This window comes from Labeo rohita, chromosome 5 (assembly GCF_022985175.1).
Source record: "Labeo rohita strain BAU-BD-2019 chromosome 5, IGBB_LRoh.1.0, whole genome shotgun sequence".
NCBI classification, from domain to species: domain Eukaryota; kingdom Metazoa; phylum Chordata; class Actinopteri; order Cypriniformes; family Cyprinidae; genus Labeo; species Labeo rohita.
This window is the reverse complement of record NC_066873.1, coordinates 1,570,383-1,587,860: the sequence shown is the minus strand read 5'-3', so window position 1 is coordinate 1,587,860 and position 17,478 is coordinate 1,570,383. Positions and strand designations below refer to the sequence as shown.

Sequence of the window (17,478 nt, the reverse complement as noted above, 5' to 3'; positions counted from 1 at the left end):
GAACAAAAACAGTTCAGGCAGAGTAAGACAAGACGAGTGTTTGACCTTTAAAAAGTATTTCAATTGTTTATTTTTTGTTTGTTTTTTTTTTGTTTTTTTATGAAAATAGCCGATCATTTTGCTAGATAAGACCGTTCTTCCTCAGCTGGGATCGTTTACAATCGCATTTGTGATCATTTCAAGCTGCATTTAAACTGCATTTTGGAAGTTCAAAATTGGGACACCATATCAATCCATTATATGGAGAAAAATCCTGAAATGTTTTCCTCAAAAAAACATTTTTTGTGTGTGTCTAAAGAAAGAAAGAAATGAACATCTTGGATGACAAGAGGGTGAGTACATTATCTGTAAATTGTTCTGGAAGTGTACTCCTTTAAGTATAGCAATCAAGTAATATTACTCAAGTATTATACACCCCTCGACAAATTACTGTATCTTACCTTCTTTTACACTTTCTTTCTTTCTTCTTTTCCAGTTGATTTGCACTGACATATCAGAGAGAGGACCATAACCTTATACATTGGCAAATTGCACACAAAAACTGTGCACCATTTAGAACGTGAAGGAAAATGAACACAAAAATTAAGATGCTTGTTTTTACATATTTACATACACTGAAATATTTTAAGAAATTAATTTATTTAACAGAAATTATGATTGATTTTTCGAACTACAGTCCAGATGGTGGCGTTGTACACTTTTAACTGGTTATTGTGGTTAAAGAAGAAGAGACAGAAGTTTCTGCACACTCCAGCACAGGAGGTGGCGCTGTGCACCTAATTGTTGATTTGCAACACACAGAAGAATCAGATGTTAGAGACGTCGTACATAGAGAAATTGAATTCACCGAATGATATTTTATCTTTTAGCAGTTCTGATAACATGCTGGCCTTTCTAAGTCGACGGACATATTGACTTGCGAAAGCCCTGATTTTCCCAATCACATCAGGGATCAGAGCGAGGTCAGTTTACACACTTCGACAGGACACGTGGTTAAACTGCGCAGCATGGCCAAGTCCAGCTCTCTTCAGAAAACATTAAGGTTTGTTGAGTGTCATCTTTCCTCTAGTTATGCATCTTACAGTAGCAGGGGTTTTGGTCCTCTAACGTCTATTATTATTATTATTATTATTATTATTCATACATATTAGTGTAGATTACTTTCTGAGATTAAGAAGCTAATACTAGTGGCAGTCTAAAATATTAGTGTACGATCGTTAAAGTCCTATCTTTCCGTGATCGACCTTAATGTGAACAACATCTCTAGCATTTTCATTTATTTATTTTTGTGTGTATTCCTCCACAGTCAAGGGGTGACGCTGAGCTCAGCTATGGCTGCTGACAGTAGTGATGAAGAGGATCTCTCTGTTAATGATCAAGCCATCAGTGCCAGTGAAGATGATGAGGTAAGTTACCGGCTTTAGATGAGGATGTTATGACCAGTGTACCTGACATACGTGTTGTTTACTGTTATATGTAAATGTATTATTCATTATTTTATTTACACTTTATCCTAAGTTGTCCTCGTCACAGTGTAATTATGTACTGAGTAATAAAAAATACTCTGCTTACTGTAGGGTTGGGAGTAGGGTTTAGTGTGGAGTTAGTTGAATGCATTTATTTATTTATAATATACTGTTGTTACTATGTTATGTGCATGCAAGGTGTAAAACTGCACGTTTTAAACGTTCCTTTATTTATCCCAGATCAATTGTGACCCAGGACCAGAAAACCAGTCATAAGGATGCATTTTTTTAAAATTGAGATTTATACATCATCTGACTGAATTAATAAATAAGCTTTCCATTGATGTATGGTTGGTTAGGACAGGACAATATTTGGCAGAGATACAACTATTTGAAAATCTGAAATCTGGATTGTGCAAAAACAAAATACTGGAAAAAGGTGTCCGAATGACGTTCTTAGCAGTGCATATTACTAATCAAAAATAAAGTTTTGATATATTTATGGTAGGAAATTTACAAAATATCTTTATCTTAATATCTTAATATCCTAATGATTTTTGGCATAAAAGAAAAAACGATAATTTTGACCCACACAATGTATTTTGGGCTATTGCTACAAATATACCCGTGCTGTTTGTGACTGGTTTTGTGGTTCAGGATCACATATGAACTGATTAGCAGAGTAATTATGAACGGAGTTGAGTGTTTTCAATATTGGAAATACACAACACATAACTCAACTTTTGTGTTTTGAGGCTTTTTTGGGAATGTTTTGACAACCCCTGATCTACAGCAATAAACATTATCACCACTATATGCAATATACAGCGGGGTCCGAAAATCGGAGACTGCTAGTATAAGGGCACTTACTTTATTCTCTGTTTGTTTTTTTTTTGTTTTTTTAAACAAGCATAACTTGAAGAGAATCTTCCTTTTGCCTAAATGACAAGCCTGCACCCAGGCTAGCATGGACTCCCAAGTATTCGCAGATGGTTTTGTTGATGGCCCATGGTGTCCCACATGAATCCAAAGAACATCTTGTGTTGTTCAGTGGAGTCTAAATTCTTCTGAATCCTTAAGTCAGGCCCTACAAAATGCATATTTCATTTCCGTTCCATCTTTACGCTGTTTGGAATTTTCCAAACTTTTTTCCCTCTCAAACTCATGCTTGTTTTTTTTGTCGAAACTTTATGTGAAACAATACGTTCAAATACATGAGTATGTGTAGAATACTTATTTTCTATGAATCCTTCCATCAAACAAAATGTCTTGTCTTCATTTTTATTTATAAAACTTACCCACCATTCTGAATTTACTAAACAAATCTACTTTTTGTACTTTAAGTAACTTGTCTTCGGCTGTATTTCTGATTTTCACAATATTGGTTTTATGCACCGTCTCAAAATACTAACTTCACAAAAGTTAGTACAACAGCACAGTCTGAGGAAATATGGCAAATTTCATGAATTTCTGATGATCAAATTCAGTGAATAATGGCTGTAATACCAAAGTTGTCCACAAGAGGATGATGCATTGTTTTGCATCAAATCTTACTCTGTCAGTTTTGTTGCTGGAATATTATACCTCTGTTGTCTCGTTTGAAACTATCATATATATATATATATATATATGTTTGTAAGCTGTTTCATCAAACCCTAACTAAATAAAAGGAGATGGAAGACTGTTGATTTTGCAGTGAAAACTCCTATTTGGACAGTTGCGTGGCAATTGTATAACCTAATTGTTCACATGAGCTGGTCTTAGACATTTGAAGGCATGTATTCAAAAAAATCTTTTGTTTTATTACAGGAGGGCAGTGATGATGAGAGGAAACACCAGAAGCTGCTGGAAGCCATCAGCGCTATGGGTGGACGAAAGAGGTGTGAGACATTTGAGATTTATCTTTTTAGTACCGGTCCGCCTATGAAAATGCTTGACTGAAAACTGGAATGCTTAGAAGATGAAATAGGTAGATCTTGATTCTGATTGGCTAGACTGAGTGCCTTCACACCGTTGAATGCACAGGTTCCGCTGAGTTTCTAATTGAATGTGCTGCCTTCACTGAGACGACTTCACACACAAAGAAACATTTAGTAACACGGATACTTGTTGTTTTTGTTTCAAGAAATGAGACTTCATTTACCAAAGTATTCTAGATCTAACTACCTGTAAATAACGACAGTTATTTTTTTTTGTGCAGTCAGATTTTGCACTGCAAACACCAGTGACCATGCTGGCAAGTTAAAATGTACAATTGTGTGTTGCTCTCATTCTGCCAAAAATGTTCAGTTCCCATAATTTTGGTATATAACTTTCTTTTTAGTGTCATGCAGCTCCAAAATTCGGTAAGTTTAGACTTGGTTTCCCAAAAAAAAGGCCCTTTTGGAATGAATGTCGGAAAAAAATGCAATTAAATGTTGTCCGAAACAGCTTTTTAACCGACTGGTGTTTTTTTTCTTCAAGGAAAAAGCAGAAGGAGCGCTCCGAAGCAAGTGTGCAGGTCTCCGAGTTCTTCGTCAATGCAGAGGGTAAATGCAGAATTCATTGACATGACATCCTTGACTGAGATAGAATATCAGTAGTAAGTTTTCTTTATTTTATGTTTGATAGGTACAGGAGAGAAAGTCAACCTTTCTGACCTCCTGAAAACCATAGAGAAGACCTCCGTAGCCTCCAACAAGACCAAGAAACAGCTGAAGAACCTGCAAGACAGTAAACAGACTTTAGAGCTGCCTCTCAACAAACAGCAAACAGAGAAGGTGAAATGCTGATGTTCAGTTACTCACTCACTCTATAATAAAGATGAGACGCTTGTCACTTGTCCAAAAACCTGTGCTTTTAAATTAGAAGCAGTTAATGACATGAGGGATATTATTGCCAACACATTGTCCATATAAACATTAAATTCATGTCAAAAGCAAGTAGCAATCAGAAAGTGATAAGTGACATATAATTGTAATAATCACTTGGTGAAAAAGTCATTTACTCTTGCCGCCAAGTTTGGTTGCTCACACAATTTTAATATTATTTAGTAGTCTTCTGAAAGTCACTTAGGGTTAGGAAAGGGTTTTATCAAAGTCAGTTTGAGTTTTTACTAAAAATAAAACGTATTTTACTAGTTTTACCCATTTCTGTTACCTTGAATATCAATGAACGATTGCAGCTGTAAATGCTGGTATGGCATCAAAAATTGGTATAAAAAAATTGACTAATAGTTATCGCCATACTTACCCAGCTGATTGATTACAGTAATAATTGAAACATTTTCTAAAATTTAATTTAAAATCTAAAAACATTTTCTAAAATTATTTTAATGAAATATGTGCTAATTTGCATACATTTCTAGTACAAAAATCTAAACACTGGATCATTCAGAAGTCAGTTTCAAAATTCTTGTTTTTGTTTTTTTGACATAGTCAAACGTTTTTACAGAGGGAATTTCAGGCATCTAATTTTTTTTTTTGTTTTTTTGTTTTGAGATTTATGGCTCAGTGTAGGAGAAAAAACTCATTCTGAGAAAACAGCTTTTAAAAATATATATTGTAATTTTAAATCTATTGACACAAATAGATAAAGTGTTACAGCAGTGTCTTTTGGATGTTTTCTTTCCACTAGTCACTTTTTGAAAAAACAAAAAGCACAACATCTCAAACTTGACTGGTACATGAAAAAACAATGTTTTTGCCTGCAGTGTCTCCGCTTAAAAAAGTATGATATGAAGAGCCACTATTCTAAATTCAACCTGTGGTATTTTGTGTCTTTTTTTTGCTGAAGTTTTTTCTCTCTATAACATCCACAGATTCAGAGAAGCATAGCGTATGAGAAGACCACTAAAGAGGTGTCAACCTGGGAGAACATCATAGTGCAGAACCAGAAGGCCGAACAAATGGTGTTTCCTCTGAACCAGGAGTCGTCCGCACCTAAACTGGTGGAGCAGGTTGTGGCTAGTTGGAAGGTGTGTGAATTTTTTTTTTTTTTTTTTTTTTTTTTTTTTTTTGTATTTACTTATTTTGTTAAATTTGAATGGCTAAAATTTGTCGTGTTTCAGTTTGTCATTACCCTGTGGTCCCTGTTTTTGATTGGTAAAGGAATACATTTATTATTAATGAATACAACATGCTATTATTGGAGCATGATCAGATTTCATAACTGTGGACGGTTGATTATTTTCCTGTACCAAAGCCCCTGTACCACACTGTTGCGTTTAATAAGCTTTATGTTGCAGATACGAACATCACACACACTTTCAAAAGACATTCAGTCCAGCTTTTGCCTCAAAACACCAATTAGAAATCGTTACTAGTATCTATGATTTGTTGACGCTCCAGGACCTGAATTTTGATGCTGGATTGCATTCTATAGATTCTATAGAATTCTATAGATACACAATGATAGTTCAGTCACTAAAATGATCATTCAGGCACAAGTCAGACTGCGCTTTACCCTTCTTCACTCCATCTTCAATATACGTTTTATCCTTAATAAACATCATTACCATTGTAGATACCCATTTAAAAGAATCTGTAGCCATCTTCAGTGCATTTGTATGACTTTAAACTCCTTTGAAGTGTTTGTAATGACAGATTTTACCACTATAACTATGATTCCACAAATAATGTATTACCGTTTTAGTTTTATATCAGGTTTATGACAACATAATGTGTTGTCACCTTTGCTTATTCGTTGGTGTGTTTATACTACATTGTTCTGCTCTGAAACTTTGAATTGTATGGCAAACATTGAAAAGTGCCTAAAGATGTCTAAAATATTCCCTGGCCTTTTGTTGAATTTAACTTGGCCATCAAGCAGTCCAATTGCAAACGCTCATGTTGCATCAGATGTACTCATATTTTTGTCCACTTCATTGTTTCTAACTGTACGAAGACTCTGCGATGCATAGAATTACTGTTTACTGGAATTATGTATAATTATTTCCTCAAATCAGAACGAACAGAGGAGTACTGTTTCAGATCTTGACTTGCAAATGTTCCTTGAACTAACTCCGTGTGTGTCTTCTCTGACAGGTTCAAACTCCTCTTGAACAAGAGATTTTCGGGCTCTTGCACAAAAACAGTCAGCCATCCAATGACCCTGTCTTGACTCCTGTAGAGGAGGCATCGCTTAAAGCCATGAGCTTAGAGGAGGTATGACTTTCATAAAGCATCTATTCATTAAGGTTTATAGCCGTTCAAATCAGATTATTACCCCTTCTAGTAGCTGTAGTGTTTGAGCAGTGTAGAAAACAGCAAGTGAAATACTATGGATTACTCTTCAAACTCATTGTACACATTGATTAGGATAGGAGCGTAGCTGTGATTTGTTGTGGATATTCAGTGTAAAGTTCGGTGCACTACTACTACTAACAAATGCTTTATATAACATTTTCAGTCAGGCTTCAGAACATCAAAGAATGCATAAATATGCTTACTGGCCAACCCTGGTCCTATAGGCTCCAGCCTTAATCAAACACACCTGAATCAGCTAATCGAGGTGTTAAGGATTACTTGAAAATAGCAAGTGTGTTGGAGCATGTTGGAAGTGAATTCTGCATCACGGTAGTCCTCCAGGAGTGGGGTTGTCCACCCCTGCTGTAGACGCATCATAATAATAGAGTGTGAATCAGCAGCATAGTCAGGACTGATGGCGTGGGTCTGTGCGTATGCTTTTTAGCAGACAAATGTGGAAAAATAAATTGAAAAACACAATAATCCACAGCTTCCATACACAGACTGCGAATAGGCACTGCGTTTTAAGAACTGTTCAGGATGAATCTAAGAATGTTCATTATATGAATTTGTGTACTGTTTTTAATGGAGAATAACAAAAATAAAAAGAGCACAAAACACAAAGACAAACACCACTGTACTGTGAAGCGTTAGAAACGTTATCAGCATAATATGACTGACAAGTTTGTTCAAATGTAACGTGCCTAGTATGTGGTATGTTTCGCGTTTGCTTTAATGGCAGCATGTTCTTGTGCTGGCAGGGATTTCACAAAGCCGGTTCCCGGTGGCCCACTGCCATTCTCACGCTATAATCAATGAATGTTACTCATAGTGAGATCACCCACATGGTGTGGCAATGAAGTGTATTTTGATTGGTGTCCAGTTCTATAATAAAGCCCTTTGGGATGATGCTGTTATTCTAAGTAGAATCATTTTAGGACAGGATACCTTAGGTTTTTAATCGTCAAAATCTAGCAGTTGACACAATTCTACTGTTGCAGTCTGTATATATGGGCCGTTCCACAGAATTGGTTCAAAGTCAGATTTAGAAATTTAGAAATTTCTAGTAAATGTGCAGTTAATTCTCATTGTATTTTCTCATATTGTGTTTGTCCTCTCCCCAAATTTGTCACTACCGAAACACAGTAATAATAATTTAATCATAAGGGTTATATTTAACCTATTAAGATTTTGCTTGCATTTAGATTTTTATATATATATATATATATATATATACATTTGTTTTGCTATTTGTAACCCTGGACCACAAACCCAGTCATAAGGGTCAATTTTTTTGAAATTGAGGTTTATACACCATCTGATACCTGAATGAATAAGATTTCCATTGATGTATGGTTTGTTAGGATGGGACAATATTTGGCCGAGATACAACTATTTGAAAATCTGGTATCTGAGAGTGCAAACAAATCAAAATATTGAGAAAATCACCTTTAAAATTGTCCAAAAGAAGTTTTTAGCAAGAACTATTTTAGCAATCGTAATATTACTAATTAACAAGTAAGTTTTGATCTGTGTAAGGTAGGAAATTTACAAATATCTTAATGGAACACAATCTTTTCTTAATATCCTCACGATTTTTGGCATCAATGAAAAATCTTGACCCGTTCAGTGTATTTTTGGCTATTGATTCAAACATAGCCGTGCTACTTAACACTGCTTTTGTGGTTAAAACACTTTTCAGAGGTAAATCCATAACAGTTAAATTTTCAGCAATATTTCAAGTGTAATGTATGAGATTTGTTGTATTTTAAATCCAATTTTTCTTTGTAAAAGGCAAAAAGTTGATCATACTAATTTCAAAGGATTCATTAGTTTGAACATACTTTGAACCAAAAACTGTCCTAACATTTTAGTTGATAATTCAGTGTACTTTATTTTTGACAAAACATCCCATGTTTCGGTAGTGACAGTAATGCTTTGATAGCGACCACATCACATTGCTGAATTTTAACTTGCACACTAAAACACTACTAAAGCAAACTAAAAGACAAAAAAATGGCTGAACTGTACTAAAATTTTGTTTATTTTCCCCAAATATGAGGATTATGTTTTCCCTTTTGTCACCACCATATCTTCAGTCTGCTGGACCTAATGACTGTTGTCAAGTAGTTACTTACATTTTAGATGCAATATTAGCTGTTTTGTTCTATTTCACCAATGAAAATATTTCCAAACAAGGATCACAGCAGAAGTATGGCACATTCTACAAACAAACACACTGGTGTTTTGCTACTGAACGATTCAGCGTTTCGAACGAATCAGTTTACTCACTCATTAAGTGACTTTACCGCCACCTACTGGTAGTTTAGTATGTTTAAATGTGTGCATTTCCCCCCCAACATTTCTTATTTGTATATTCATAAATGTATTTAAAACATTAATCTCATAACATTATTCATTGCAGTTGTAATGTTGCAGTGTAATACATTTAATCTGTCTGGTGACAGCCCTAGAGAATTTATTGATAAATTGTAATAATTTGGCATGAAAGGTGATGCATACATTTCAAAAGTAAAAAAAAAAAAAAAAAAATAGGCTTTTATAAAGGTAAATAAAAATATAAAGTATGTAAAAGCTGATAGAACACTGAAGAAAATATTTCTTCAGAATAAATTGTTTACACCACCAAAAATCTCAGTGACGTGGTACTTTTATGGGGATATTTTGTGTGAAATTTTATCTGCTGCTATGAAGAGTTTACTGTGTATCGTAGTAATAAATATAGTTTATGACAGCAATGAAATGTAGTTTTCTTTTTACATTAAACACATTAAATATTACATATAAGTATGCAACATAATGTGTATTTCCATTACAGGTTTAGGTCTTAATTTTCATGTAAGGTGGTATTAAATAGGTTTTAAAAATCTTAAATTTCAGAAACCCTGATTTTGAACTTCACTTTTTAAAAGAATCGAAAAGATACTTTTAAAAACAACAACAACAACAACAAAAATATAAAAAAATCATTTTCATAAGTTGAAATTTAGGGTTGAGGGTTTGGGCAGCCACCTCCCAGTTGAAAGTATCCAATAAATGATTATTTTATAGATATATATATTAAGCTTACTAATATTTTAAAAATGATTGTGGGTTTCAGTGGATAATAGAAGGATTTTAGAATACTTAAATGCTTTTTGGCTTGTGGCACAGCAGTTTGCACCAATTCTGTAGAATGGCCCATGTATGTATATAATTCCACAGGAACGTTTATGATTGGTCACCAAGCAGCACGTAATTATTCTGTCTTTGCTATGACACGTCATTTTCTTTACCTTCCACTTTGTAACATTTGTTTTGCACGGCAGGCTAAGATTCGCCGCGCTGAGCTTCAAAAGGCGAGAGCGCTCCAGTCGTACTTTGAGGCCAAAGCCAGAAGAGAAAAGCAAATCAAGAGTAAAAAGTGGGTTCTACATCTGAATGTTTCTATCAGCTTTTTGTTAGTCTTTCTTTTATTCTAAGTGCAAAATCTGTCTTTCTCAGGTACCACAAGGTTAAGAAGAAGGGCAAACTTAAGAAGTTTGTGAAGCAGTTTGACGAAATGGTAAAGACGAATCCTGAAGAAGCTCTGGATGAGCTAAAAAAGATGGAACTGGCCAGGATGAAGGTGCGTGGTGAACTGAGGGAGCAAACACTGAGAGAGACCGTGTGGAAAGAAAGATTCCGAATAAGTGAATTATTGGGGCTTAAACGTGTATTTCCTTGTTTTCATGACAGGAGAGGATGTCTCTGAAGCATCAGAACAGTGGCAAGTGGGCAAAATCAAAGGCCATAATGGCAAAATATGATGATTCGGTGAGAACGAGTGATTTATTCATTTCTTTGTTATCGTTACCGTAACACGATCGTGACATTTGGGTGTCTCTCATGCTCCTCAGGCACGCAAAGCGATGCAGGAGCAGTTACAGATGAATAAAGATCTCACCCAGAAGGTTGTCGTCCCTTCTGATGACGAACACGAATCTAACGAGGAAGCGTCGGAGACGGTCCCTGATTTTGCGAACGACCCCGAGCCGGTCCTTGACCCTGTCAATCCCTGGATGAGAGGCCAACTCACACGCGAAGAGCCCGAGGTCAGCCGTGTCACAACTGAGGAAGCGCAAACGGCAGAAGAGGTGAACGAGGAAGAGGAACTCCTTGGAGAATTTGAGAGGAAGAGGAAGCTGCGGCAAGCTGACGAAGAGGACTTGATGACCACAGAGGAAGAGAGTAAGAAAGAAGGTACAAAGACAGTTCTTAGAATTCTGTTACTGCTTTTAAGAACTAAGCTGGAACAGTTTCTTCATGATTAAGTGCATGTGGTGATTCTCATCCAAACTATTTTCTGATATTCTTTCAACAGAACCTGCAAGCGAGGTGGTTGAAGACGATGTGGTTGAGGTTTCTGACACAGAGGAGGAAGCTGAAGAAGAGGAGGAGGACGTTTCTGAGTTCAACACTCTTTTCAGGCTCATGAGGAGTGAGAAGACAGTTGAGGGTCCAAAACACACGCCCGGGCAAGAAGTTGAAGAGGAACTTTTGAATGAAGGAGAGATTCAAGTCAGGAATATGGAGGACCTGGAGCTTTTAGGCGAGGATGTCGAGCCCCAACCCACAGCGGAGGCGTCTCTGCCACAGACAGCTGCTGAGGAGGACACTTCTGAGCCACTTAATAAAAAGAAACGGGAAATCGACCTCCAAGAAGTGCTCACCAAAGAGGCCAAAGCCGTCAGAGTTCCCTTTTTGCCAACAGTAATTGAAGATGAAGTGAGTTAAATAATGTGTAGCCAATATACTCTTAACTCTATATATATTGAGTTGACAGTAGCAGAGGCTTCAGTTATGTTGATGTAATAATCTGTAAATATTTTAACAACCTTGTTTTTAAAGGGTAGAATTTTTATAGTTATAATAGCTTTGTGTTATTTAGCCTGTTAAAGGAGAAGTCCACTTCCAAAACAAAGATTCACATATAATGTACTCACCCCCTTGTCATCCAAGATGTTCATGTCTTTCTTTCTTCAGTCGTAAAGAAATTGTTTTTTTGAGGATTTGTCTCCATATAATGGACTGATCTGGTGCCCCGAGTTTGAACTTCCAAAATGCAGTTTAAATGCAGCTTCAAACAATCACAAATGTGGTTGTAAATGATCCCAGCCAAGAAAGAAGGGTCTTATCTAGCGAAACGATCGGTTATTTTCATAAAAATAATACAATTTAAATACTTTTTTATCTCAAACGCTCGTCTTGTCTTACTTTGCCTGAACTCTGTGTATTCTGACTCAAGACAGTTAGTGTATGTTGAAAAACTCCATTCGTATTTTCTCCCTCAACTTCAAAAATCATTTCAGAATCATCCTACATCGCTGCAGAAGTACCGACCTAGTATTTGCAAAGTGAACATGCAAAGATCATCAAACACCCTTAACAAAAAAGGTAAAACAGCGATATAGGGCGATTGTGAAGTTGAGGGAGAACATGAGATGGGAGTTTTTCCACATACACTAACTGACATGAACTGAAAAAAACAGTTCAGGCAGAGAAAGACAAGACGAGCGTTTGACATTAAAAAGTATATAAATGGTGTTATTTTTATGTAAATAACAGATCGTTTCGCTAGATAAGACCCTTCTTCCTCGGCTGAGATCATTTACAACTGCATTTGGGATCATTTGAAGCCGCATTTAAACTGTATTTTGGAAGTTCAAAATCGGGCACCGTATCAGTCCATTATATGGAGAAAAATGCTGATATGTTTTCCTCAAAAAGCATAATTTCTTTACGTCTGAAGAAAGAAAGACATGAGTACATTATCTGTACATTTTTGTTCTGGAAGTGGACTTCTCCTTTAACACATTTATTGTATAAATAGAAATGCACAAAAATGAATAACAAAAATATCTTTGGCCTATATTTCATTACTCCCTTACACTACATTTAAATGGCCTGTACACTGCCAGTCAAAAGATTTTAAACAGTAAGATTTTTAATGAATAAGTCTCTAATGCTCACCAAGCCTGCATTTATTTTATCCAAGTACAACAAAAAACAGTAACAATCTGAAATATTTTTACTATTTAAAATAACAGTTTTCTGTTGGAATATGTATTAAAATATAATTTATTGCTGTGATGAAATCTGAATTTTCAGCATCATTACTCCAGTCTTCAGTGTCACATGATCCTTCAAAAATCATTCTGATATGCTGATTTGCTGCTCAAGAAACATTTATTATTATTATTATGCTGAAAACAGTAGAATTTTTTCAGGTTTCTTTGATGAATAGAAAGTTCAGAAAAACAGCATTTATCTGAAATAGAAATCTTTTGTAACATTATTAATGTCTTTATCATCACTTTTGATCAATTTAAAGCATCTTTGCTAAATGAAAGTATGGAAGTATTAATTTATGTAATTAAAGTAATTTAAATAATAAAATAAAAAAAATGATCATGACGCCAAGCTTTTGAATGGTGTAATGTATAATATGTTACTTTAAAAAAATCCTGAAAAATGTACTCAACTGTTTTAAATATTGATGATAATAATAATAATACAAATCATGTTTCTTGAGCAGCAAATCAGCATGTTAAAATGATTTGTGAAGGATCATGGGACTGGAGTAATGATGCTAAAAATTAAGCTTTGTTCACAGGAATAAATTACAGTTTAAGCAGTTATTTTAAATAGTAAACACATTTCACAATTTTACTGCTTTTACTGTATTTTGGATCAAATAAATGCAGGCTTGGTGAGCAGAAGAGACTTTAAGAAACATTAAAAATCGTACTGTTTAAAATTTTTGGCTATTAGTATACATGTCCACATTAATATAATAAAATTTGGTATGAATATCCTACAGTTCTGCCACAGTTACTATGTTTTACTGCTACATCTGGTCAAAAATCTAGTGCTGTCACCTTGTGTTGACATTATGAACTGCATATTTTGTAAATTATGTTCGGCGGGCCACACATAATACATTTTATTAGACAAGCTGCGGGCCCTTTGGACACCCCTGTCTTAGGTAGTTGTTTTTTTATATTAGTAATTGCTTTACAACTATAAAAAAAAAGTGTTTTATGTAGTATGAGTGTCATTTTAGTATGGTGTTATTGTCAGTGTTGCTTCACTGCCATTAACTGACATGTCGTTTTTGAGTTGTGTATGCTGCAGTTTCCTGTATTTAAAATGCTTTCCCTTTTTTTGTTAGGAGCAAGGTGAGCAGATCTCCCTCATCAAGGAGGCGTTTGCTGGGGATGATGTCATTTCTGATTTCATAAAGGACAAAAAGAAGCAGGAAGCTGATGGGATGCCCAAAGTGGTGGACCTGACGCTGCCAGGCTGGGGAGAGTGGGGCGGTGTTGGTCTCCAACCCTCCCAAAGGAAACGCAAAAGGTAGTAGTGTTAAATCGTTTTTGTCCTCAACTTTCAAAACAAGTCTTCCAGCTTTCAGCTGTTTAATAAAATTACATTTTATTTAAAATCATTTCATTTTTATTTCTACTATACTAAGTTCTACTTGGTCATTTTAATTAAAATGTTATAAAGAAAATGACATTTTTTTTTTAAGTGGTACTAACTTGACATGAAGACTGTTTTGCAAGACTCGGTATAACAGCTTGCACCGCTGCAAACCCTTTAAAAATGCTGTTAGGATTTATTAAAAACACACTGTGAAAAATCAGCGATTGCTTTTGCATTTGTAAGAGTTTCTGTTTGAGATGTAAAATCTATGGGAGGAGAGTATTTAAATCATGCAATGTGAATATTTTCTTTAGGTGGAGCAAATGTATCATGTAGTCTTGTAATTTTTCTTACACATAGTTAGGGCTAGTGTTGTCATGTCAAAATGTTTGATACGATACCTGACTAAAATATCACAAATATACTACTGAACCTATACTAACTGACAAAATATAAAACAATGGGAAAAGTAACTGAATAATAGATGATCCAAATGGAGATCATAGTTATTTTTTTAATCTATTAAAGCAAAGCATTTCATCCCCCTTAAAAAAAAAATAATAATAATAATGTAATAATCTTTGTTATATTGGTAAGTTAGCTAAGAGGATAAAGCCAAATCTTATTTCACAATAACAATTTATATCATGATATAGTCATATTTTGTCTTTTTAGGACCTAGATGCAAGTAAAAAACTAAAGTACAACTACAATAAAGACACACTTGCAATAAATAGGGCCCTATGAAATCTGTTTTATTTTTTATTTAACGTTTTAACTGTTTTATTTGCTAGTTTATTTTACCACTCTATCCTTTTTGATCAACAGCAGTTGCTGTGGCCACGTGATGTAATTAATGCTCAGAAAGATTCGTCAAACTGGTTGTGAAACAATCGTTTGCTTTTTCGGTGCTCAAATGTTCTTGGTCTATGTGGAAGCATCCATAGGAATCTGTTGTTTTGTTCCAGCGCGTCATTCGTCTTGCTTTTTCGCGCTCCATTTGGAAAGGCCTTAACACTGTCAATTATACAGGGAAACCTCTCAAATCATATCGACCTATCCTCAGTTTAAAGTCATAGCTCTAATGGTTCATTTGTCTCTGTAGATTTACTACAAAAATGGCCCCGCCACCTCCACGGCAAGACAGGAAACTGCCGGATGTCATCATATCAGAAAAGGAAAGTGCATCAGTTGCTTCCCATCAGGTAAACGATCGTCTGGCAACACTCAAAAGTAGCGGAGTTCTGTAAAATTGATATGAGTTTGAGTAAAAGAATCTCATTCCCTCATGAATTCATTGAATTCCTGATTTTGAGACTTAAGACGTTATATATCCTTGCCCATTTTGTTGAACCAATTAAATTTGGAATAGAAAAACGTGACAGGATTGAAATCCTGTTCAAATGCCATCTCGTAAATGGAAAGGAAGCCCAACACTGCGTGTCTCTGACTATTACTGTTGTTTTTTTTCATAGGTCAGCCACATACCATTCCCCTTTCAAAACACTGCACAGTTTGAGTCTTCCATCCGTACACCTATTGGGTCGACGTGGAACACACAAAGCGTTGTGAAGAAGATGACAAAACCCAAAGTTCTCACTACATTGGGTGCGATCATTGAGCCTATGGCCAAGGACATGAAAAATAATAAGAGCACGACACCAGCGGGTAAAGAACCAGCAATCGTGTTGGAAGGAAACAAAACAGCAAAAGGGGACTCAGAAGGGTCAGAAAAGTCTCGAAGAAGAACAAAATCAAAGAAGAAGAAAAACTAAAATACTAGATTTGATTTGTGAGGTAAAGTGTTATAAGAAGAAAATCTCACTGTAATTCTTTTCATGTCCTCAGAAATCAGTTTGTATTTAACAGAATACCTATTATGAGTGATGAGTGGAAAATAAATTTGGTACAAATCCTAATGAGTAGTTTTTTGTGAGTGTCTCCTGCTTGAATATCTTTTAAATGTTCCAACTTGATTAAATAGTTTTAATACTTGTTGAGTTGTTCAAAAATGATCATGTTGAGTCTGATCTGCACAGACTAAGCTGCGCTGAAATGTGTTGTGCTTAGCTGAGTTTATAGGCTATTACATGCTTGTTGCACTGTAAAAATATTCTGTTAAATTTCCAGTAAAAAATGTCAGCTGTGGTTGCCAGAAAATAGCCATTACAAAAATAATACAGCGACCATGTTTTGGCTTTTATGGGGTAGCTCAGTGTTGCCAAGTCTGCGGTTTTCCCTTGGAATTGGGCTATTTTTACACTGTTGCTGCAGGTAGATTTTGATGTCCGCGGGATCTAGTGACCACAATAACATCATATTTAGCCCCAAAATGCGCATTTACCTGGGATCCCCCTCTAAGCACAATTGGGCTAGTTTTGAGTAGCAATTGGGTGGGTTTTGTTGTGAAAACCTGGCAACCCTGACTGGCTTGTTCACTTCTTGAAGTGGACTGTCAATAAACCATAATAAATACTCAAATATAGATGGTGCACATTGTGATGCACACAGAGGACAAAACCCTTCACGTGACAACAAAATGCAATAGCGCAACGGAGCTGAAGGCACGGCTCAAGTGAAATTTGATTTTTATTTCTCCCAGAGTGTACTTTTTGTGGGAAGAGAAGTCACAAAAGTAGGATGGTTTGTTTACAAAGAGGTGAAGATGTGGGCCTGTTACCCCACACTCAGGGTAAAGTAATACTGTAATACAATTGTTGCATAATATATCTAATATCAGCAAAGTTTGTGCCATAATCTGTTTTTATAATTTACTGCTGGGCCTACCTAATTAGAATTTAGGCAAGGACAGTGTTAATCTTTTATTTAGTTTATGTTTTTTGCATTAAAAGAGGTGGGCTTTATATTTAGAAAGTGCTGAAGACTGTCCCAACAATCTTAAAATAAAATTTTTGGTTCCCTTTGGAAGTGGAACTTCAATGCTGCATCATGGGGTTGACGCTATGGGGAACGTCACGTGTTATCAATGATGGCGAATTTAAAGGGATGTCCATTTTCCACAAATTGACATGATTCTTTAGGATCTTAAAGGGGTCATTGGATGCTAAGTTCACTTTTTCATGTTGTTTGAACATTAATGTGTGTTGTCAGTGTATGTACAAATCTACCCTATAATGATAAAAATCCATGCAGTGGTTTTTAATTAATCTGTAAAAATAATATCCCCTTTTTCAAATCCAGCCATTCTCAGATGTCTGTCGGTGTGACGCTGCTCCCACGTTAGTTCACTGAGTTGATTGATAGCATCTTAACCTCAGTCCCGCCCCAAAATCAGTAACAGTCCGACCTCCATTGTTTTG

General features: G+C 35.5%; 1 protein-coding gene across 1 annotated transcript; it reads left to right on the top strand.

The window, feature by feature from the left end:
* The first annotated feature begins 767 nt into the window (after positions 1 to 767).
* On the top strand, positions 768 to 16,069 carry si:dkey-251i10.3 (uncharacterized protein LOC553498 homolog). Its single transcript, XM_051110862.1, has 15 exons — positions 768 to 1,042; positions 1,307 to 1,406; positions 3,276 to 3,346; positions 3,930 to 3,994; positions 4,077 to 4,225; positions 5,266 to 5,421; positions 6,491 to 6,610; positions 10,021 to 10,115; positions 10,196 to 10,319; positions 10,430 to 10,507; positions 10,591 to 10,933; positions 11,055 to 11,458; positions 13,905 to 14,089; positions 15,264 to 15,363; positions 15,634 to 16,069. Exons 1-15 carry the CDS (start codon positions 1,008 to 1,010, stop codon positions 15,931 to 15,933), a joined length of 2,325 nt encoding a protein of 774 aa, XP_050966819.1. The 5' UTR covers positions 768 to 1,007; the 3' UTR covers positions 15,934 to 16,069.
* Positions 16,070 to 17,478: the final 1,409 nt, after the last annotated feature.

What these genes read in the sequence shown, in the direction of transcription:
- si:dkey-251i10.3 (XM_051110862.1), top strand. Translation starts at nt 1,008, where the DNA reads ATGGCCAAGTCCAGCTCTCTTCAGAAAACATTAAG. An exon ending in TGGCAAAATATGATGATTCG is followed by an intron (nt 10,508 to 10,590) that starts GTGAGAACGAGT and finishes CATGCTCCTCAG; the next exon opens with GCACGCAAAGCGATGCAGGA. An exon ending in TCCCAAAGGAAACGCAAAAG is followed by an intron (nt 14,090 to 15,263) that starts GTAGTAGTGTTA and finishes TTGTCTCTGTAG; the next exon opens with ATTTACTACAAAAATGGCCC.